The 25,093-nt window shown below is 43.5% G+C and overlaps 1 protein-coding gene across 1 annotated transcript; it reads left to right on the plus strand.

The window, feature by feature from the left end:
* Positions 1–3,334: 3,334 nt before the first annotated feature.
* On the plus strand, positions 3,335–21,386 carry LOC124022365 (protocadherin-20-like). Its single transcript, XM_046337292.1, is given in 6 exon segments — positions 3,335–3,542; positions 4,031–4,322; positions 4,325–5,430; positions 6,348–6,541; positions 19,526–19,615; positions 19,824–21,386. Coding segments are annotated over 6 exon segments (2,676 nt in total). The 5' UTR covers positions 3,335–3,494; the 3' UTR covers positions 20,770–21,386.
* The last annotated feature ends 3,707 nt before the right edge of the window (positions 21,387–25,093 follow it).

Here is a 25,093-nt window from a genome sequence, read left to right on the forward strand (position 1 = left end):
AGTATGGTGTTAATGACCTACAGTATGGTGTTAATGACCTACAGTATGGTGTTAATGATCTACAGTATGGTGTTAATGACCTACAGTCCTACAGTATGGTGTTAATGATCTACAGTATGGTGTTAATGATCTACAGTATGGTGTTAATGATCTACTGTATGGTGTTAATGATCTACAGTATGGTGTTAATGATCTACAGTATGGTGTTAATGATCTACTGTATGGTGTTAATGATCTACAGTATGGTGTTAATGATCTACAGTATGGTGTTAATGATCTACAGTTTGGTGTTAATGATCTACAGTCCTACAGTATGGTGTTAATGATCTACAGTATGGTGTTAATGACCTACAGTATGGTGTTAATGATCTACAGTATGGTGTTAATGATCTACAGTATGGTGTTAATGATCTACAGTATGGTGTTAATGATCTACAGTATGGTGTTAATGACCTACAGTATGGTGTTAATGATCTACAGTATGGTGTTAATGATCTACAGTATGGTGTTAATGATCTACAGTATGGTGTTAATGACCTACAGTCCTACAGTATGGTGTTAATGATCTACAGTATGGTGTTAATGACCTACAGTATGGTGTTAATGATCTACAGTATGGTGTTAATGACCTACAGTCCTACAGTATGGTGTTAATGATCTACAGTATGGTGTTAATGATCTACAGTATGGTGTTAATGATCTACAGTCCTACAGTATGGTGATAATGATCTACAGTATGGTGTTAATGATCTACAGTATGGTGTTAATGACCTACAGTCCTACAGTATGGTGTTAATGATCTACAGTATGGTGTTAATGATCTACAGTATGGTGTTAATGATCTACAGTCCTACAGTTTGGTGTTAATGATCTACAGTATGGTGTTAATGATCTACAGTATGGTGTTAATGATCTACAGTATGGTGTTAATGATCTACAGTCCTACAGTTTGGTGTTAATGATCTACAGTATGGTGTTAATGGTCTACAGTATGGTGTTAATGATCTACAGTATGGTGTTAATGACCTACAGTATGGTGTTAATGACCTACAGTATGGTGTTAATGATCTACAGTATGGTGTTAATGACCTACAGTATGGTGTTAATGATCTACAGTATGGTGTTAATGATCTACAGTATGGTGTTAATGATCTACAGTATGGTGTTAATGATCTACAGTATGGTGTTAATGATCTACAGTATGGTGTTAATGACCTACAGTATGGTGTTAATGATCTACAGTCCTACATTATGGTGTTAATGACCTACAGTATGGTGTTAATGACCTACAGTCCTACAGTATGGTGTTAATGATCTACAGTATGGTGTTAATGATCTACAGTATGGTGTTAATGATCTACAGTATGATGTTAATGATCTACAGTATGGTGTTAATGATCTACAGTATGGTGTTAATGATCTACAGTATGGTGTTAATGATCTACAGTATGGTGTTAATGATCTACAGTATGGTGTTAATGATCTACAGTCCTACATTATGGTGTTAATGACCTACAGTATGGTGTTAATGATCTACAGTATGGTGTTAATGATCTACAGTATGGTGTTAATGATCTACAGTATGGTGTTAATGATCTACAGTATGGTGTTAATGATCTACAGTATGGTGTTAATGATCTACAGTATGGTGTTAATGATCTACAGTATGGTGTTAATGATCTACAGTCCTACAGTTTGGTGTTAATGATCTACAGTATGGTGTTAATGATCTACAGTATGGTGTTAATGATCTACAGTATGGTGTTAATGATCTACAGTCCTAGAGTATGGTGTTAATGATCTACAGTATGGTGTTAATGATCTACAGTATGGTGTTAATGACCTACAGTTTGGTGTTAATGATCTACAGTATGGTGTTAATGATCTACTGTATGGTGTTAATGATCTACAGTATGGTGTTAATGATCTACAGTATGGTGTTAATGATCTACAGTATGGTGTTAATGATCTACAGTATGGTGTTAATGATCTACAGTATGGTGTTAATGACCTACAGTATGGTGTTAATGATCTACAGTATGGTGTTAATGATCTACAGTATGGTGTTAATGATCTACTGTATGGTGTTAATGATCTACAGTATGGTGTTAATGATCTACAGTATGGTGTTAATGATCTACAGTATGGTGTTAATGATCTACAGTATGGTGTTAATGATCTACAGTATGGTGTTAATGATCTACAGTATGGTGTTAATGATCTACAGTATGGTGTTAATGATCTACAGTCCTACAGTATGGTGTTAATGATCTACAGTCCTACAGTATGGTGTTAATGATCTACAGTATGGTGTTAATGATCTACAGTATGGTGTTAATGATCTACAGTATGGTGTTAATGATCTACAGTATGGTGTTAATGATCTACAGTATGGTGTTAATGATCTACAGTATGGTGTTAATGATCTACAGTATGGTGTTAATGATCTACAGTCCTACAGTATGGTGTTAATGATCTACAGTATGGTGTTAATGACCTACAGTATGGTGTTAATGATCTACAGTATGGTGTTAATGATCTACAGTCCTACAGTATGGTGTTAATGAGCTACAGTATGGTGTTAATGACCTACAGTATGGTGTTAATGATCTACAGTATGGTGTTAATGACCTACAGTATGGTGTTAATGACCTACAGTCCTACAGTATGGTGTTAATGATCTACAGTATGGTGTTAATGATCTACAGTATGGTGTTAATGATCTACAGTATGGTGTTAATGACCTACAGTATGGTGTTAATGACCTACAGTATGGTGTTAATGATCTACAGTCCTACAGTATGGTGTTAATGATCTACAGTATGGTGTTAATGATCTACAGTATGGTGTTAATGATCTACAGTATGGTGTTAATGATCTACAGTATGGTGTTAATGACCTACAGTATGGTGTTAATGATCTACAGTATGGTGTACATTTCAGAAAGGTTGGGTTCATGTGCTCTATTGGGAGGCTTCCAGTAATTCATCATTTACAGAAATAACAGGCTCCAAACACCACAACTATTACTTACTAAGGGTACTTTCTTCTCTCTGTTTTGAACACACACACACACACACACACACACACACACACACACACACACACACACACACACACACACACACACACACACACACACACACACACACACACACACACACACACACACACACACACACACCCTCTCTCTGCAAAAAAAACAGGGCAAGATCCTTGAACCACCTCTCCCTTCCCATCCCAGCGGCTGTCTAATCTCATTGGTTGCCGTCAGGGGGGTTATTTGCATATTGTGGGCGTGTTCCTAACTCAGTGTTGGGATGAATGACTCTGTTCAGTTCAGAAGGCGACAAGACAGCAACGAACTCTGCAGAGGCTATGTGCTACTGCGACGCTGATCAACTCGGCACACGACAAAAACCTCTGATGCGTTTAGCTCCGGGCTCTCCGCTCCGGTCTGTAGGTCAAACCACGTCGAGCCAGGTGGAATAAACATGTACAACAAAACAGGACCGGGACTTAGCTCGAGAGGAGTACTGTGGGTAAGTGTTTTTCTCATTGTAGTCTTGTAAAAGGAGTCTTTCTATTTTTTTAAAAATGAAGAGAGGAAGATTTTTTTATTTTTTTAAACCTCATAGTTCAATGTCAAATGAGAGTTTGGCTTGCGCTTCAATCAACTTGCAACTTCAACGTGTGTCATGTAATTGATGAGTAGTAACGTGTATGTTGTTTTCAATATATCTTAATGTCTGTGGTTCAAAGCCTAGACTACGTTCTACTTGTTATTATTTAATTAAAGAGTTAAAGAGTAAAAAAAATGTGTATTTAAAAAAATGTAAAAGCATATATGTGCCTGTTTAGAAAGTCTAATGTAATCAGTGATTTTCTTTACATCCTCGGCTATTGACTCCATAATATAACTGTATCGGTCAACATGTTTGTTGTCCCCCCCCCCCTGAGACTGATTCTCTCATGTCTGGAAGTCTATTTGTTAAACCCCCCATGTTTCTGTACTGTGTCTGTATTTCAGGGTTTGTGTATACTCCTCCTTTACACCAGCCCCCTCTGCTGTTTTGCTAATTTCAGCCAAGCCAAAGAGCTGGTCTATAAGATAAAAGAAGGATTACCGTCGGGGACACTGATCGGATCCATGGGCTCTGACTTACACTTGGATTTATCCCTCGATCCCCATGTTTTATTCAATCTGCCCCAGAAGAAGCCCAGTGATCAGTATGTCACTCTGAACAGCACTACGGGACAGCTGTTTACGTCTGGGAATGAGATCGACAGGGAGACGCTCTGCCCCGACTCCTCGAGTACGACCAGGGCTGCGTCCTCTCCCTGGATGTGTTTGTTCTACCCCAGCAGTATTTCCAGCTGGTTAAGGTCAAAATCTTGGTCGAGGACGTCAACGATAATCGTCCGCGCTTCCCGACGGGCGAGATTCGGGTTTCCGTCCCGGAGAACACCCAGGTCAACGCGAGGTTCGCGGTGGAGCAGTCAGCGACCGACCCCGATCTGGGGTTTCACGGGGTTCAGACTTACTGGCTGGTCAACGACTTTGGGGTGTTCACTCTGGACGTAGAGGAGAACGAGGGGGGTGAGCTGACACCCTTCCTCATCGTGACCGACGAGCTGGACCGGGAACGACAGGAGGAATACGTAACGGATATTATAGCAGAGGACGGTGGGCTACCACCTCTCCTTGGCACCGCCACGTTGAGGATTATAATCACTGATGTCAACGATAACTGTCCTCAGTTCACAGAGTCACAGGTCAACGTGACGCTCTACGGGAATACGACTAAAGGAAAGCACCTGTCCAGGTTACACGCCTTCGACCCCGACCAGGGCGCCAACGCCGTGATCAGCTATGCGTACAGCGACCGCGTTCCCCGGGAGGCTAGAGCCCTGTTCCATCTGGACCGGATTACCGGGGTGATCAAACTGGCCGGTCAGATCAACACCGCAACCGGGACGTTCTACAAACTCACCGTCCTCGCCAACGGGCCTGGTTGCGTCCCTGCCGTCGCCACGGTGACGGTGCACGTGATCCGGGTAGCTTCCGGTCCGCCTGTCATTACGCCGCGCTACATCGCGGCGGAGAAAGACGGCGTGGTCACGATGAAGGAGTCCGAACCTCCGTTTTCCCCAATCGCGTTTTTCACCGTGTCGAACACGGACCAGAGAGGACAAGGGACGGAATGTCTACTTGAAGGATTCGGCCCGTTCCGACTGACACCTTACAAACGGTTGAAGAACGAGTATCTGTTAGAGACGACGGAGCTGCTGGACCACGAGCAGAGGCAGGACTACGAGCTGACCGTAGTGCTCAGGAACCCCAGAGGTCTCGCCATTAAGACCTTCGTTAAGATCCTAGTTCTGGATGAGAACGACAACGCGCCGGTCTTCAAACAGTCTCTGTATGAGGTGAGTGAATGTATTTATGAACACAGGAATGTTTAAACGGTTGTTATGGTTACGGTTAGGGTTTGGACATGAACATTGAGCATGTTATTGATAGTACATTGATTTTCTTAAGCCATTTCAGTACAATAATACAAAATATAGAGTATTTTTTGTTGTTGTTGAAAAATAATTGTTGTTGACTAATAAAATCAAAAATGTATTTTAGGATTTACTTATTTATTTTAGTATTTACCTATTTATTTCAGTATTTACACATTTATTTTAGTATTTACTTAATTATTTTAGTATTTACAAATGTATTTTAAAATACACTTATTTATTATAGTATTTACTTATTATTACAGTATTTACAAAATTATTTTAGTATTTACACATTTATTTTAGTATTTACTTATTTATTATAGTATTTACAAATGTATTTTAAAATGTACATATTTATTATAGTATTTACTTATTATTACAGTATTTACACAATTATTTTCGTATTTAGGTATTATTTATTTATTGATTTTAAAATGTACTTATTTATTATAGTATTTACTTATTATTACAGTATTTACACAATTATTTTCGTATTTAGGTATTATTTATTTATTTATTTTAAAATGTACTTATTTATTATAGTATTTACTTATTATTACAGTATTTACACAATTATTTTCGTATTTAGGTATTATTTATTTATTGATTTTAAAATGTACTTATTTATTATAGTATTTACTTATTATTACAGTATTTACACAATTATTTTCGTATTTAGGTATTATTTATTTATTGATTTTAAAATGTACTTATTTATTATAGTATTTACTTATTATTATAGTATTTACAAATTATTTTCGTATTTAGGTATTATTTATTTATTGATTTTAAAATGTACTTATTTGATCCCTTGTTAACACTTATTTGATTGTCAGGTCTCTGTGGAGGAGAACAACCCTCCCAACAGCTTCCTGACCCAGCTCCAGGCCACAGACCAGGACAGCGAGGCCAGAGGAGAGGTCATCTACACGCTGGGGTCAGACGCTCCCTCCATTTTCCTCCTGGAGAGGCTGACCGGCGTGCTGACCGTGTCCACATCTCTGGACCGAGAAGAGAAGCAGACCTACAGGTCTGTCGCATATTGATGATGTAACGTAACGTATTATGACTGATATTGTATGGATTAGAATGCATATACAGTGCCTTGCGAAAGTATTCGGCCCCCTTGAACTTTGCGACCTTTTGCCACATTTCAGGCTTCAAACATAAAGATATAAAACGGATATAAAATCTTTTTGTATCCAAATCCGGCTTTAAACTTCTTCACAACAGTATCTCGGACCTGTCTGGTGTGTTCCTTGTTCTTCATGATGCTCTCTGCGCTTTTAACGAACCTCTGAGACTATCACAGTGCAGGTGCATTTATACAGAGACTTGATTACACACAGGTGGATTGTATTTATCATCATTAGTCATTTAGGTCAACATTGGATCATTCATAGATCCTCACTGAACTTCTGGAGAGAGTTTGCTTCACTGAAAGTAAAGGGGCTGAATAATTTTGCACGCCCAATTTTTCAGTTTTTGATTCGTTACAAAAGTTTGAAATATCCAATAAATGTCGTTCCACTTCATGATTGTGTCCCACTTGTTGTTGATTCTTCACAAAAAAATACAGTTTTATATCTTTATGTTTGAAGCCTGAAATGTGGCAAAAGGTCGCAAAGTTCAAGGGGGCCGAATACTTTCGCAAGGCACTGTATGTGTTTATAGTAATAATAATAATTTACTTGTTTAGCTTTTTCATTACACAAAATAATCACAAAGTGTATTAAAAAAGTGAAACAAAACAACAAAGTTGGTGGAATTAAATATATCTATGTCAAAGAGGACATAAACCTGTTCTTTATCAAGGGTGGCATAAGCAATGCTAAATATAAGGCTTTATAAATCATGTTAAATTGAGGCATCACAAAGCATTGATAACCCATCATGCATCTTGGTAGAGAATTGCAACACCAGCGTGGTGGGTTAGACTCCCACCCGTATGTAAAAATGTATTCAGGCGTGACTGCAAATGGCTTTGGATAAATGCCGTGTGTTATATTACTCTAAACCCTTTGTAGGACAGGCCCAGACCTCTTTCCCTTTTGGGCGCACAGCCAATAGTGGACCTGATCTCAACTGTCCCCATAATGCTGCAGAATCACACACTCTAAAGTGCAGTCCTTCACCAAAAACATTGGAAGTGTCATGCAGGTGAAAGAGGACCCAAAAGCGACTTAACAGAAACAGAGTTTATTTAAATCCAAACAGGGAATAACAAAAATCCTCTAGTCTGTAGAGGGGAATAACTAGAGAAGCGGCCACAGACTGCAGGTCGCTTCGGGTAGGCGCAGGCCGTAGTTGATAGAGCCACCTGCTCACACGCAGCATCTGATGAAGGCAAAAAACACGACAGGACAGGGCGAAACACAATCACAGCATGGTGAATACAAAACAAGGAACCGACGGGACAGGAACGGAACACAAAGGAATAAATAGGGACTCTAATCAGGGAAAGGATCGGGAACAGGTGTGGGAAGACTAAATGATGATTAGGGGAATAGGAACAGCTGGGAGCAGGAACGAACGATAGAGAGAGGAGAGAGAGGGAGGGGGAGAGAGAGGGATAGAAAAAAAGGGAACGAACCTAATAAGACCAGCAGGGGGAAACGAACAGAAGGAAAAGCAAAATGACAAGATGATATAAGACAAAACATGACAGTACCCCCCACTCACCGAGCGCCTCCTGGCGCTCTCGAGGAGGAACACTGGCGGCAACGGAGGAAATCATAGATCAAACGGTCCAGCACGTCCCGAGAAAGAACCCAACTCCTCTCCTCAGGACCGTAACGAAAAACGATAAAAAGGGAAACTAGGTACTACTCTAAAAAAAAAATGAGAACTAGGGACAGACTGAGACACAGCAAGGGCAGGGACAAGAACAGGAGAGATGCGATGGCAGGGAACAGACTGAGACCCAGCAAGACCAGGAGCAGAAGCAGAAAAAAATTACCAGACTTCTTCTGCGCGCAGTCTGAACACGCAGCCACGAAACGGCGCGTGTCACGCTCCTGAGTCGGCCACCAAAAGCGCTGGCGAATAGACGCAAGAGTGCCTCGAACACCGGGATGACCAGCTAACTTGGCAGAGTGAGCCCACTGAAGAACAGCCAGACGAGTGGAAACAGGAACGAAAAGGAGGTTACTAGGACAAGCGCGCGGCGACGCAGTGTGCGTGAGTGCTTGCTTAACCTGTCTTTCAATTCCCCAGACTGTCAACCCGACAACACGCCCATAAGGAAGAATCCCCTCGAGATCAGTAGAAGCCACAGAAGAACTAAACAGACGGGATAAGGCATCAGGCTTGGTGTTCTTGCTACCCGGACGGTAAGAAATCACAAACTCGAAACGAGCGAAAAACAACGCCCAACGAGCTTGACGGGCATTAAGTCGTTTGGCAGAACGGATGTACTCAAGGTTCTTATGGTCTGTCCAAACGACAAAAGGAACGGTCGCCCCCTCCAACCACTGTCGCCATTCGCCTAGGGCTAAGCGGATGGCGAGCAGTTCACGGTTACCCACATCATAGTTGCGCTCAGATGGCGACAGGCGATGAGAAAAATAAGCGCAAGGATGAACCTTATCGTCAGACTGGAAGCGCTGGGATAGAATGGCTCCCACGCCTACCTCTGAAGCGTCAACCTCGACAATGAATTGTCTAGTGACGTCAGGAGTAACGAGGATAGGAGCGGACGTAAAACGTTCTTTTAGAAGATCAAAAGCTCCCTGGGCGGAACCGGACCACTTAAAACACGTCTTGACAGAAGTAAGAGCTGTGAGAGGGGCAGCAACTTGACCGAAATTACGAATGAAACGCCGATAGAAATTAGCGAAACCTAAAAGCGCTGCAACTCGACACGTGACCTTGGAACGGGCCAATCACTGACAGCTTGGACCTTAGCGGAATCCATCTGAATGCCTTCAGCGGAAATAACGGAACCGAGAAAAGTAACGGAGGAGACATGAAAAGAGCACTTCTCAGCCTTTACGTAGAGACAATTCTCTAAAAGGCGCTGTAGAACACGTCGAACGTGCTGAACATGAATCTCGAGTGACGGAGAAAAAATCAGGATATCGTCAAGATAGACAAAAACAAAAATGTTCAGCATGTCTCTCAGAACATCATTAACTAATGCCTGAAAAACAGCTGGCGCATTGGCGAGACCGAACGGCAGAACCCGGTACTCAAAATGCCCTAACGGAGTGTTAAACGCCGTTTTCCACTCGTCCCCCTCTCTGATGCGCACGAGATGGTAAGCGTTACGAAGGTCCAACTTAGTAAAGCACCTGGCTCCCTGCAGAATCTCGAAGGCTGATGACATAAGGGGAAGCGGATAACGATTCTTAACCGTTATGTCATTCAGCCCTCGATAATCCACGCAGGGGCGCAGAGTACCGTCCTTCTTCTTAACAAAAAGAACCCCGCCCCGGCCGGAGAAGAAGAAGGCACTATGGTACCGGCGTCAAGAGACACAGACAAATAATCCTCGAGAGCCTTACGTTCGGGAGCCGACAGAGAGTATAGTCTACCTCGAGGAGGAGTGGTCCCCGGAAGGAGATCAATACTACAATCATACGACCGGTGAGGAGGAAGGGAGTTGGCTCGGGACCGACTGAAGACCGTGCGCAGATCATGATATTCCTCCGGCACTCCTGTCAAATCGCCAGGTTCCTCCTGAGAAGTAGGGACAGAAGAAACGGGAGGGATGGCAGACATTAAACACTTCACATGACAAGAAACGTTCCAGGATAGGATAGAATTACTAGACCAATTAATAGAAGGATTATGACATACTAGCCAGGGATGACCCAAAACAACAGGTGTAAACGGTGAACGGAAAATCAAAAAAGAAATAGTCTCACTGTGGTTACCAGATACTGTGAGGGTTAAAGGTAGTGTCTCAAATTTGATACTGGGAAGATGACTACCATCTAAGGCAAACATGGGCGTAGGCTTGTCTAACGGTCTGAAAGGAATGTTATGTTTCCGAACCCATGCTTCGTCCATGAAACAACCCTCAGCCCCAGAGTCAATCAAGGCACTGCATGTAGCACCGAACCGGTCCAGCGTAGATGGACCGACATAGTAGTACAAGATCTAGATGAAGAGACCTGAGTAGTAGCGCTCACCAGTAGCCCTCCGCTTACTGATGGGCTCTGGCCTCTTACTGGACATGAATTAACAAAATGTCCAGCAACTCCGCAATAGAGGCACAGGCGGTTGGTGATCCTCCGTTCCCTCTCCTTAGTCGAGATGCGAATCCCTCCCAGCTGCATGGGCTCAGTCTCAAAGCCAGAGGAGGGAGATGGTTGTGATGCGGAGCAGGGAAACACCGTTGATGCGAGCTCTCTTCCACGAGCCCGGTGACGAAGATCTACCCGTCGTTCTATGCGGATGGCGAGAGCAATCAAAGAGTCCACATCTGAAGGAACCTCCCGGGAGAGAATCTCATCCTTAACCACTGCGTGGAGTCCCTCCAGAAAACGAGCGAGCAGCGCCGGCTCGTTCCACTCACTAGAGGCAGCAAGAGTGCGAAACTCAATAGAATAATCCGTTATGGACCGTTCACCTTGGCATAATGAAGCCAGGGCCCTAGAAGCCTCCCTACCAAAAACTGAACGGTCAAAAACCCGAATCATCTCCTCTTTAAAGTTCTGGAACTTGTTAGAGCAATCAGCCCTTGCCTCCCAGATAGCTGTGCCCCATTCTCGAGCCCGGCCAGTAAGGAGTGAAATGACGTAAGCAACCCGAGCTCTCTCTCTAGAGTATGTGTTGGGTTGGAGAGAGAACACAATCTCACACTGCGTGAGAAAGGAGCGGCACTCAGTGGGCTGCCCGGAGTAGCAAGGTGGGTTATTAACCCTAGGTTCTGGAGGCTCGGCAGGCCAGGAAGTAACAGGTGGCACGAGACGTAGACTCTGGAACTGTCCAGAGAGGTCGGAAACCTGAGCGGCCAGGTTCTCCACGGCATGGCGAGCAGCAGACAATTCCTGCTCGTGTCTGCCGAGCATGGCTCCTTGGATCTCGACGGCAGTGTAACGAGCGTCTGAAGTCGCTGGGTCCATTCCTTGGTCGGTTCCTTCTGTCATGCAGGTGAAAGAGGACCCAAAAGCGACTTAACAGAAACAGAGTTTATTTAAATCCAAACAGGGAATAACAAAAATCCTCTAGTCTGTAGAGGGGAATAACTAGAGAAGCGGCCACAGACTGCAGGTCGCTTCGGGTAGGCGCAGGCCGTAGTTGATAGAGCCACCTGCTCACACGCAGCATCTGATGAAGGCAAAAAACACGACAGGACAGGGCGAAACACAATCACAGCATGGTGAATACAAAACAAGGAACCGACGGGACAGGAACGGAACACAAAGGAATAAATAGGGACTCTAATCAGGGAAAGGATCGGGAACAGGTGTGGGAAGACTAAATGATGATTAGGGGAATAGGAACAGCTGGGAGCAGGAACGGAACGATAGAGAGAGGAGAGAGAGGGAGGGGGAGAGAGAGGGATAGAAAAAGGGAACGAACCTAATAAGACCAGCAGGGGGAAACGAACAGAAGGAAAAGCAAAATGACAAGATGATATAAGACAAAACATGACAGGAAGGGCCCGTTTAAAATCCATATTTATTTTTTGGCTGAATTCCAGAGGGGGGGGGGGTTCCCTGGGGGAGGTTTCCCCCCATACTCCGTTTTCTCGGTTTTGTTTTTCCAGGTTTCAGATTTCCCCGTGTTTTTCTGTTTTTTCCACATCTTTTAAAATATACAATAAACACATACCATACTAAAACCAAGGCTGGTGGTATGTGTTTACAGTACAGCATGGTATCTCTGAAGGCTGGTGGTATGTATTTATGGTATCTCTGAAGGTTGGTGGTATGTATTTATGGTATCTCTGAAGGCTGGTGGTATGTATTTACAGTACAGCATGGTATCGCTGAAGGCTGGTGGTATGTATTTATAGAACAGCATGGTATCTCTGAAGGCTGGTGGTATGTATTTATGGTATCTCTGAAGGCTGGTGGTATGTGTTTACAGGACAGCATGGTATCTCTGAAGGATGGTGGTATGTATTTATGGTATCTCTGAAGGCTGGTGGTATGTGTTTACAGTACAGCATGGTATCTCTGAAGGCTGGTGGTATGTATTTACGGGACAGCATGGTATCTCTGAAGGCTGGTGGTATGTATTTACAGGACAGCATGGTATCTCTGAAGGTTGGTGGTATGTGTTTACAGGACAGCATGGTATCTCTGAAGGCTGGTGGTATGTATTTATGGTATCTCTGAAGGCTGGTGGTATGTATTTACGGGACAGCATGGTATCTCTGAAGGCTGGTGGTATGTGTTTACAGTACAGCATGGTATCTCTGAAGGCTGGCGGTATGTATTTACAGTACAGCATGGTATCTCTGAAGGCTGGTGGTATGTATTTACGGGACAGCATGGTATCACTGAAGGCTGGTGGTATGTGTTTACAGGACAGCATGGTATCTCTGAAGGCTGGTGGTATGTGTTTACAGTACAGCATGGTATCTCTGAAGGCTGGCGGTATGTATTTACAGTACAGCATGGTATCTCTGAAGGCTGGTGGTATGTATTTACGGGACAGCATGGTATCACTGAAGGCTGGTGGTATGTGTTTACAGGACAGCATGGTATCTCTGAAGGCTGGTGGTATGTATTTACGGGACAGCATGGTATCTCTGAAGGCTGGTGGTATGTGTTTACAGTACAGCATGGTATCTCTGAAGGCTGGTGGTATGTGTTTACAGTACAGCATGGTATATCTGAAGGCTGGTGGTATGTGTTTACAGTACAGCATGGTATCTCTGAAGGCTGGTGGTATGTATTTATAGAACAGCATGGTATCTATGAAGGCTGGTCGTATGTATTTATAGAACAGCATGGTATCTCTGAAGGCTGGTGGTGTGTATTTATGGTATCTCTGAAGGCTGGTGGTATGTGTTTACAGTACAGCATGGTATCTCTGAAGGCTGGTGGTATGTGTTTACAGTACAGCATGGTATCTCTGAAGGCTGGTGGTATGTGTTTACAGTACAGCATGGTATCTCTGAAGGCTGGTGGTATGTGTTTACAGTACAGCATGGTATCTCTGAAGGCTGGTGGTATGTGTTTACAGTACAGCATGGTATCTCTGAAGGCTGGTGGTATGTATTTATAGAACAGCATGGTATCTCTGAAGGCTGGTGGTATGTGTTTACAGGACAGCATGGTATCTCTGAAGGCTGGTGGTATGTATTTACGGGACAGCATGGTATCTCTGAAGTCTGGTGGTATGTGTTTACAGTACAGCATGGTATCTCTGAAGGCTGGTGGTATGTGTTTACAGGACAGCATGGTATCTCTGACGGATGGTGGTATGTATTTATGGTATCTCTGAAGGCTGGTGGTGTGTATTTATGGTATCTCTGAAGGCTGGTGGTATGTATTTATGGTATCTCTGAAGGCTGGTGGTATGTGTTTATGGTATCTCTGAAGGCTGGTGGTATGTGTTTACAGTACAGCATGGTATCTCTGAAGGCTGGTGGTATGTATTTATAGAACAGCATGGTATCTATGAAGGCTGGTCGTATGTATTTATAGAACAGCATGGTATCTCTGAAGGCTGGTGGTGTGTATTTATGGTATCTCTGAAGGCTGGTGGTATGTGTTTACAGGACAGCATGGTATCTCTGAAGGCTGGTGGTATGTATTTACGGGACAGCATGGTATCTCTGAAGGCTGGTGGTATGTGTTTACAGTACAGCATGGTATCTCTGAAGGCTGGTGGTATGTGTTTACAGTACAGCATGGTATCTCTGAAGGCTGGTGGTATGTGTTTACAGTACAGCATGGTATCTCTGAAGGCTGGTGGTATGTATTTATAGAACAGCATGGTATCTCTGAAGGCTGGTGGTATGTGTTTACAGGACAGCATGGTATCTCTGAAGGCTGGTGGTATGTATTTACGGGACAGCATGGTATCTCTGAAGGCTGGTGGTATGTATTTACGGGACAGCATGGTATCACTGAAGGCTGGTGGTATGTGTTTACAGGACAGCATGGTATCTCTGAAGGCTGGTGGTATGTATTTACGGGACAGCATGGTATCTCTGAAGGCTGGTGGTATGTGTTTACAGTACAGCATGGTATCTCTGAAGGCTGGTGGTATGTGTTTACAGTACAGCATGGTATCTCTGAAGGCTGGTGGTATGTGTTTACAGTACAGCATGGCATCTCTGAAGGCTGGTGGTATGTATTTATAGAACAGCATGGTATCTATGAAGGCTGGTCGTATGTATTTATAGAACAGCATGGTATCTCTGAAGGCTGGTGGTGTGTATTTATGGTATCTCTGAAGGCTGGTGGTATGTGTTTACAGGACAGCATGGTATCTCTGAAGGCTGGTGGTATGTATTTACGGGACAGCATGGTATCTCTGAAGGCTGGTGGTATGTGTTTACAGTACAGCATGGTATCTCTGAAGGCTGGTGGTATGTGTTTACAGTACAGCATGGTATCTCTGAAGGCTGGTGGTATGTGTTTACAGTACAGCATGGTATCTCTGAAGGCTGGTGGTATGTATTTATAGAACAGCATGGTATCTCTGAAGGCTGGTGGTATGTGTTTACAGGACAGCATGGTATCTCTGAAGGCTGGTGGTATGTATTTACGGGACAGCATGGTATCTCTGAAGTCTGGTGGTATGTGTTTACAGTACAGCATGGTATCTCTGAAGGCTGGTGGTATGTGTTTACAGGACAGCATGGTATCTCTGAAGGATGGTGGTATGTATTTATGGTATCTCTGAAGGCTGGTGGTGTGTATTTATGGTATCTCTGAAGGCTGGTGGTATGTATTTATGGTATCTCTGAAGGCTGGTGGTATGTGTTTATAGAACAGCATGGTATCTCTGAAGGCTGGTGGTATGTGTTTACAGTACAGCATGGTATCTCTGAAGGCTGGTGGTATGTACTTACAGGACAGCATGGTATCTCTGAAGGCTGGTGGTATGTGTTTACAGTACAGCATGGTATCTCTGAAGGCTGGTGGTATGTGTTTACAGGACAGCATGGTATCTCTGAAGGATGGTGGTATGTATTTATGGTATCTCTGAAGGCTGGTGGTGTGTATTTATGGTATCTCTGAAGGCTGGTGGTATGTGTTTACAGGACAGCATGGTATCTCTGAAGGCTGGTGGTATGTGTTTACGGGACAGCATGGTATCTCTGAAGGCTGGTGGTATGTATTTATAGAACAGCATGGTATCTCTGAAGGCTGGTGGTATGTGTTTACAGGACAGCATGGTATCTCTGAAGGATGGTGGTATGTATTTATGGTATCTCTGAAGGCTGGTGGTATGTGTTTACGAGACAGCATGGTATCTCTGAAGGCTGGTGGTATGTATTTATGGTATCTCTGAAGGCTGGTGGTATGTACTTACAGGACAGCATGGTATCTCTGAAGGCTGGTGGTATGTATTTATGGTATCTCTGAAGGCTGGTGGTATGTATTTACGGGACAGCATGGTATCTCTGAAGTCTGGTGGTATGTGTTTACAGTACAGCATGGTATCTCTGAAGGCTGGTGGTATGTGTTTACAGGACAGCATGGTATCTCTGAAGGATGGTGGTATGTATTTATGGTATCTCTGAAGGCTGGTGGTGTGTATTTATGGTATCTCTGAAGGCTGGTGGTATGTATTTATGGTATCTCTGAAGGCTGGTGGTATGTGTTTATGGTATCTCTGAAGGCTGGTGGTATGTGTTTATAGAACAGCATGGTATCTCTGAAGGCTGGTGGTATGTGTTTACAGTACAGCATGGTATCTCTGAAGGCTGGTGGTATGTGTTTACAGGACAGCATGGTATCTCTGAAGGCTGGTGGAATGTATTTACGGGACAGCATGGTATCTCTGAAGGCTGGTGGTATGTATTTATAGAACAGCATGGTATCTCTGAAGGCTGGTGGTATGTGTTTACAGGACAGCATGGTATCTCTGAAGGATGGTGGTATGTATTTATGGTATCTCTGAAGGCTGGTGGTATGTGTTTACGAGACAGCATGGTATCTCTGAAGGCTGGTGGTATGTATTTATGGTATCTCTGAAGGCTGGTGGTATGTACTTACAGGACAGCATGGTATCTCTGAAGGCTGGTGGTATGTATTTATGGTATCTCTGAAGGCTGGTGGTATGTACTTACAGGACAGCATGGTATCTCTGAAGGCTGGTGGTATGTATTTATGGTATCTCTGAAGGCTGGTGGTATGTGTTTACGAGACAGCATGGTATCTCTGAAGGCTGGTGGTATGTATTTATGGTATCTCTGAAGGCTGGTGGTGTGTGTTTACAGTACAGCATGGTATCTCTGAAGGCTGGTGGTATGTGTTTACAGTACAGCATGGTATCTCTGAAGGCTGGTGGTATGTATTTATAGTACAGCATGGTATCTCTGATGGATGGTGGTATGTATTTACGGGACAGCATGGTATCTCTGAAGGCTGGTGGTATGTGTTTACAGTACAGCATGGTATCTCTGAAGGCTGGTGGTATGTATTTACAGTACAGCATGGTATCTCTGAAGGCTGGTGGTATGTATTTATGGGACAGCATGGTATCTCTGAAGGCTGGCGGTGTGTATTTACGGTATCTCTGAAGGTTGATGATTATTACAGATATAACTCAGCCTCACCTCATACAACAAACATTCACCTACATTCATTTAACATATACAGCTTTATATTCACAAGTTAGTACAAGCAGCTAGAATAGCATCGCCACAATTCATCAATGTAATATCAACAATCCGTTAAGTCCATGAAGTGCAAAAGTTAGGAATTCAAAGGTCAGGGAGCATGATTGATATAGTACTGTAAAGTACTGTAAAGTGTAGTACTGTAAAGTACTGTAAAGTGTAGTACTGTAAAGTACGGTAAAGTGTTGTACTGTAAAGTACTGTAAAGTACTGTAAAGTACTGTAAAGTGTGGTACTGTCAAGTACTGTAAAGTGTAGTACTGTAAAGTACTGTAAAGTGTAGTACTGTGAAGTACTATAAAGTGTACTACTGTAAAGTACTGTCAAGTGTAGTACTGTAAAGTACTGTAAAGTATAGCAAATTCCACCATGTCTTGATTTTAGAGTCAACTTAACTGACCTGTCGGGCTCGGGTGGGGGGGGTTAGACCTGACTGGGTTCAACACCCCACAGTATGACTTGTTACATAAAGACCTGACTGGGTCCAACACCCCACAGTATGACTTGTTATATTGTTATATAGAGACCTGACTGGGTCCAACACCCCACAGTATGACTTGTTATATTGTTATATAGAGACCTGACTGGGTCCAACACCCCACAGTATGACTTGTTATATTGTTATATAGAGACCTGACTGGGTCCAGCACCCCACAGTATGACTTGTTACATAAAGACCTGACTGGGTCCAACACCCCACAGTATGACTTGTTATATAGAGACCTGACTGGGTCCAACACCCCACAGTATGACTTGTTACATAAAGACCTGACTGGGTCCAACACCCCACAGTATGACTTGTTATATAGAGACCTGACTGGGTCCAACACCCCACAGTATGACTTGTTATATTGTTATATAGAGACCTGACTGGGTCCAACACCCCACAGTATGACTTGTTATATTGTTATATAGAGACCTGACTGGGTCCAACACCCCACAGTATGACTTGTTATATTGTTATATAGAGACCTGACTGGGTCCAGCACCCCACAGTATGACTTGTTACATAAAGACCTGACTGGGTCCAACACCCCACAGTATGACTTGTTATATAGAGACCTGACTGGGTCCAACACCCCACAGTATGACTTGTTATATAGAGACCTGACTGGGTCCAACACCCCACAGTATGACTTGTTACATAAAGACCTGACTGGGTCCAACACCCCACAGTATGACTTGTTATATAGAGACCTGACTGGGTCCAACACCCCACAGTATGACTTGTTACATAAAGACCTGACTGGGTCCAACACCCCACAGTATGACTTGTTATATAGAGACCTGACTGGGTCCAACACCCCACAGTATGACTTGTTACATAAAGACCTGACTGGGTCCAACACCCCACAGTATGACTTGTTATATAGAGACCTGACTGGGTCCAACACCCCACAGTATGACTTGTTATATTGTTATATAGAGACCTGACTGGGTCCAACACCCCACAGTATGACTTGTTACATAAAGACCTGACTGGGTCCAACACCCCACAGTATGACTTGTTATATAGAGACCTGACTGGGTCCAACACCCCACAGTATGACTTGTTATATTGTTATATAGAGACCTGACTGGGTCCATCACCCCACAGTATGACTTGTTACATAAAGATCTGACTGGGTCCAACACCCCACAGTATGACTTGTTATATAGAGACCTGACTGGGTCCAACACCCCACAGTATGACTTGTTATATAGAGACCTGACTGGGTCCAACACCCCACAGTATGACTTGTTATATAAAGACCTGACTGGGTCCAACACCCCACAGTATGACTTGTTATATAAAGACCTGACTGGGTCCAACACCCCACAGTATGTAACTTGGTTTCAGTTGAAAGCCACTTTCAATTTCCTTATTTTGGGGGGCTTTTATCAAGGTAATTGTAACGTGGCTCACATACATTCTCTTTAGATCATGTGTCATCCTGCAGCACAACATGTTATGTCACAATTATGAAGCCTCTATGAAGCATGACGTACAGTTTTAGATGTTTTGTAACACATTTATATAGTGCTTAGTCAGGTAGGCTTTATGAAGCATTTATGAAGCCTTAATAAGCTGAACGTCATTTAAAGCGGAAACTGGATATATGGATGACACAATGCATTATAACTGCCTATGGATGTTCATAGTGTTTTTTAAAATATTTATATATATATCTGCAATATGTTTTGTTTATTGTTGTTGTAATATTGTGACGAGACAATAATAAGTTTGTAAATCCTAAACTGTATCCTCTGCAGGTTCATGGTTCGGGCGGTGGACCGAGGGACCCCCAGGAGAGAGTCTATAGCTACAGTGGTCATCACTGTGCTGGACCGCAATGACAACAGGTAAGAGAAAGGCCAGACACTTTGTGATAACTGCTGTTTTGATTGATTGTTTTGATTGATTGATTGTATTGTATTGATTGATTGATATGATTTGATTGTATTGATTGATTGATATGATTTGATTTGATTGTATTGATTGATTGATATGATTTGATTGTATTGATTGATTGATATGATTTGATTGATTTTTATTTTTTTTACCCAACAGCCCGCGCTTCATCAACAAAGACTTCACATTCTTTGTGCCGGAGAATTTCCCGGGTTTTGGCGAGATCGGCGTCCTCTCGGTAACTGACGCGGACGCAGGTGAGAACGGCTGGGTGGCCCTCTCCATCCTCAATGGCAGCGACATCTTCGTGATCGACGCGGGGCGCGGCGCTCTCAGGGCCCGTACCCCTCTGGACCGGGAGCAACAGGGGACGTACTACCTCTGGATCGAGGCAGTCGACGGAGGGGAACCCTCTCTCTCCTGCCTCACCGTGGTTACCGTCCTCCTCCTCGACGTAAACGACAACCCTCCCGTCGTCTTGTTCCCCCAGTCTAACCAGTCCTACATGCTGGTGTTACCTAGCACCCTACCAGGGACCTCCATCACAGAGGTTTACGCCGTGGATAAAGACACGGGAATGAACGCCGTTATCGCCTACAGCATCATCAAGAGGAAGGGTGGCGAGCCGGGGTCGTTTGATATCGACCCGGACACAGGGAACATCACGTTGAAGAGAGAACTGAGTGACCGCGGTCTCTACAGTCTACTGGTTAAAGTCTCGGACCACGGTCAACCCGAACCTCTCCACTCCACGGTCCTGGTCAACCTCTTCGTCAACGAGACGGTTTCTAACGAGAGCTACATCCGGAGTCTTCTCACCGGGGAGGAGGCTGAGATCCAGATGGAGGAGAAGCAGTGGTACGTGGGTAAACTGACAGAGAGGCCCGGCAGGGAGGACCTGTTCCCCTGTCAGCCGCTACTCATAGCTCTGTCAGTGACCTGTCTGGGACTGTTCTGCATCGTCGTCACATTGACTGCTTATGTCAGCTGCAAGAAACTGAAGAAATGGAGGAAACGTCAAAGGAAAAGACTAGAGGTTGAAATGCCTTTGAAGGTGAACGGTGACGACGCAGATAGAAAGCGGACGGAAATCTCAAACATTTGACGACGTTGACATTTGCAAAGACTTTGAGGCAAAGACTCCCAACGTACAAAACTGCAAACTGTTTATAGACAATGTGAATTGTGAAGTGTAGATTTTCATCCTCAAAAATACAAAAAGGCCCGGATCCCAAATTGCACCCCCCTTTTGCCTATTTAGTGCACTATTTTTAAATCAAGGGCCCATGGTGGTGCACTATATAGGAATTAGGGCGCCGTTTGTGACACGGCCTCGTTTTAAAAACGTATTAAAAGACCCAACGTGATGTATATATTGTAGATAATATGAAATGTTTTATAACTTTATAACAAAATCTTTAAATAGACAAGATTATTTTATTTTATTTATTTTTCAAGAAAGCCCTGAGAAATTACTCCTTAAACTTACAAATTAAAAAAATGGGAGAGATTCTATTTTTTTTTTTTTCACAAGGATGTCAAGATCGTTGGAAAGGGATGAGGATCATTTGGTGTGTATAACAATATTGATTGATTGATTGATTGATATAACAATGTGTTTTTTCACACCCCTTACGATTGCATTGGAAAAGCTGACCCCCAGAGTGCAGTGCAGAAGTCAATTAAAATCAATTAAATTAAATTAAAGTCAATTAAAATCTACTGGATTTTGTGTGAGATTAAAATTTGTATTTTGTTGTGATACAGTTTCAAGAGGAGGCTTCTTGCCTGGCCACCAAACAAGCCCCCTGAAGTGTGTCCCAAATGGCACCCTATTTCCCTATAAAGGGCTCTGGTGTAAAGTATATAGGGAATAGGGTTCTATAGGGCCCTGGAATGCACTATGTAGGGAATAGGGTTCTATAGGGCTCTGGTCTAAAGTAGTGCACTATATAAGGAATAGGGTTCTACAGGGCCCTGGTCTAAAGTAGTGCACTATATAGGGAATACGGTTCTACAGGGCCCTGGTCTAAAGTAGTGCACTATATAGGGAATAGGGTTCTATAGGGCTCTGGTCTAAAGTAGTGCACTATATATAGGGAATAGGGTTCTATAGGGCTCTGGTCTGAAGTAGTGCACTATATAGGGAATAGGGTTCTATAGGGCTCTGGTCTAAAGTAGTTCATTATATATAGGGAATAGGGTTCTATAGGGCTCTGGTCTAAAGTAGTTCATTATATATAGGGAATAGGGTTCTATAGGGCTCTGGTCTAAAGTAGTGCACTATATAGGGAATAGGGTTCTATAGGGCTCTGGTCTAAAGTAGTTCATTATATATAGGGAATAGGGTTCTATAGGGCTCTGGTCTAAAGTAGTGCACTATATAGGGAATAGGGTTCTATAGGGCTCTGGTCTGAAGTAGTGCACTATATAGGGAATAGGGTTCTATAGGGCTCTGGTCTGAAGTAGTGCACTATATAGGGAATAGGGTTCTATAGGGCTCTGGTCTGAAGTAGTGCACTATGTATAGGGAATAGGGTTCTATAGGGCTCTGGTCTGAAGTAGTGCACTATATAGGGAATAGGGTTCTATAGGGCTCTGGTCTGAAGTAGTGCACTATGTATAGGGAATAGGGTTCTATAGGGCTCTGGTCTGAAGTAGTGCACTATATATAGGGAATAGGGTTCTATAGGGCTCTGGTCTAAAGTAGTGCACTATATAGGGAATAGGGTTCTATAGGGCCCTGGTCTAAAGTAGTGTACTATATAGGGAATAGGGTTCTATAGGGCTCTGGTCTAAAGTAGTGCACTATATAGGGAATAGGGTGCCATAGGGCTCTGGTCTAAAGTAGTGCACTATATAGGGAATAGGGTGCCATAGGGCTCTGGTCTAAAGTAGTGCACTATATAGGGAATAGGGTTCTATAGGGCTCTGGTCTAAAGTAGTGCACTATATATAGGGAATAGGGTTCTATAGGGCCCTGGTCTAAAGTAGTGTACTATATAGGGAATAGGGTTCTATAGGGCTCTGGTCTAAAGTAGTGTACTATATAGGGAATAGGGTTCTATAGGGCTCTGGTCTAAAGTAGTGCACTATATAGGGAATAGGGTTCTATAGGGCTCTGGTCTAAAGTAGTGCACTATATAGGGAATATGGTTCTATAGGGCTCTGGTCTAAAGTAGTGCACTATATAGGGAATAGGGTTCTATAGGGCTCTGGTCTAAAGTAGTGCACTATATAGGGAATAGGGTTCTATAGGGCTCTGGTCTAAAGTAGTGCACTATATAGGGAATAGGATTCTATAGGGCTCTGGTCTAAAGTAGTGCACTACATAGGGAATAGGGTTCTATAGGGCTCTGGTCTAAAGTAGTGTACTATATAGGGAATAGGGTGCCATTTGGAACGCATGCTTAGTCACCTCCCAGTGAACCTGTCATTCCCTAAACCATGTTCTTATTGTCTGTCTCTGAAAACAAATCCTTGTTTGAATATTAAAAAGTGCTTTATTTTCATATTATATTGCTCTTCTGAAATTAAAATGGCCTACCGGGTCATGCCTTTTATATTAGGATGTAAATTAATGACAATGTTTTGATTATAAATTAGAATTTAAGCGGAGGGGAAATTAAATGAATCCCCAATTTAAATTTAACTAGGAAAGTCAGTTAAGAACAAGTTCTTATTTACACTGACGACCTACCAGGGAACAGTGGATTAAATGCCTTGTTCAGGGGCAGAAGGACAGATTTTTACCTCGTCAGCTCAGGGATTCGATCCAGCAACCTTTCGGTTACTGGCTCAACACTCTTACCACTAGGCTACCTGCTCTAACCACTAGGCTACCTGCTCTAACCACTAGGCTACCTGCTCTAACCACTAGGCTACCTGCTCTAACCACTAGGCTACCTGCTCTAACCACTAGGCTACCTGCTCTTACCACCAAGCTACCTGCTCTTACCACCAGGCTACCTGCCCTTACCACTAGGCTACCTGCTCTAACCACTAGGCTACCTGCTCTTACCACTAGGCTACCTGCTCTAACCACTAGGCTACCTGCTCTTACCACTAGGCTACCCATCTCTAACCACTAGACTACCTGCTCTAACCACTAGGCTACCTGCTCTTACCACCAGGCTACCTGCTCTAACCACTAGGCTACCTGCTCTAACCACTAGGCTACCTGCTCTAACCACTAGGCTACCTGCTCTAACCACTAGGCTACCTGCTCTAACCACTAGGCTACCTGCTCTAACCACTAGACTACCTGCTCTTACCACTAGGCTACCTGCTCTTACCACTAGGCTACCTGCTCTAACCACTAGGCTACCTGCTCTAACCACTAGGCTACCTGCCGCCCCAACACACAAACATCCAAATGAAACAGGCTGTAAGGGACTGATCCAAATGAAACAGGCTGTAAGGGACTGATCCCAATGAAACAGGCTGTAAGGGACTGATCCCAATGAAACAGGCTGTAAGGGACTGATCCCAATGAAACAGGCTGTAAGGGACTGATCCCAATGAAACAGGCTGTAAGGGACTGATCCCAATGAAACAGGCTGTAAGGGACTGATCCAAATGAAACAGGCTGTAAGGGACTGATCCCAATGAAACAGGCTGTAAGGGACTGATCCCAATGAAACAGGCTGTAAGGGAATGATCCCAATGAAACAGGCAGTAAAGGGAATGATCCCAATGAAACAGGCTGTAAGGGACTGATCCCAATGAAACAGGCTGTAAGGGACTGATCCCAATGAAACAGGCTGTAAGGGACTGATCCCAATGAAACAGGCTGTAAGGGACTGATCCAAATGAAACAGGCTGTAAGGGACTGATCCCAATGAAACAGGCTGTAAGGGACTGATCCCAATGAAACAGGCTGTAAGGGACTGATCCCAATGAAACAGGCTGTAAGGGACTGATCCCAATGAAACAGGCTGTAAGGGACTGATCCCAATGAAACAGGCTGTAAGGGACTGATCCAAATGAAACAGGCTGTAAGGGACTGATCCAAATGAAACAGGCTGTAAGGGACTGATCCAAATGAAACAGGCTGTAAGGGACTGATCCAAATGAAACAGGCTGTAAGGGACTGATCCCAATGAAACAGGCTGTAAGGGACTGATCCCAATGAAACAGGCTGTAAGGGACTGATCCCAATGAAACAGGCTGTAAGGGACTGATCCAAATGAAACAGGCTGTAAAGGGACTGATCCCAATGAAACAGTCTGTAAGGGACTGATCCAAATGAAACAGGCTGTAAGGGACTGATCCCAATGAAACAGGCTGTAAGGGACTGATCCCAATGAAACAGGCTGTAAGGGACTGATCCCAATGAAACAGGCTGTAAGGGACTGATCCCAATGAAACAAGCTGTAAGGGACTGATCCCAATGAAACAGGCTGTAAGGGACTGATCCAAATGAAACA

The sequence above is a fragment of the Oncorhynchus gorbuscha genome, unplaced genomic scaffold (genome assembly GCF_021184085.1).
Source record: "Oncorhynchus gorbuscha isolate QuinsamMale2020 ecotype Even-year unplaced genomic scaffold, OgorEven_v1.0 Un_scaffold_1361, whole genome shotgun sequence".
Classification (NCBI taxonomy): domain Eukaryota; kingdom Metazoa; phylum Chordata; class Actinopteri; order Salmoniformes; family Salmonidae; genus Oncorhynchus; species Oncorhynchus gorbuscha.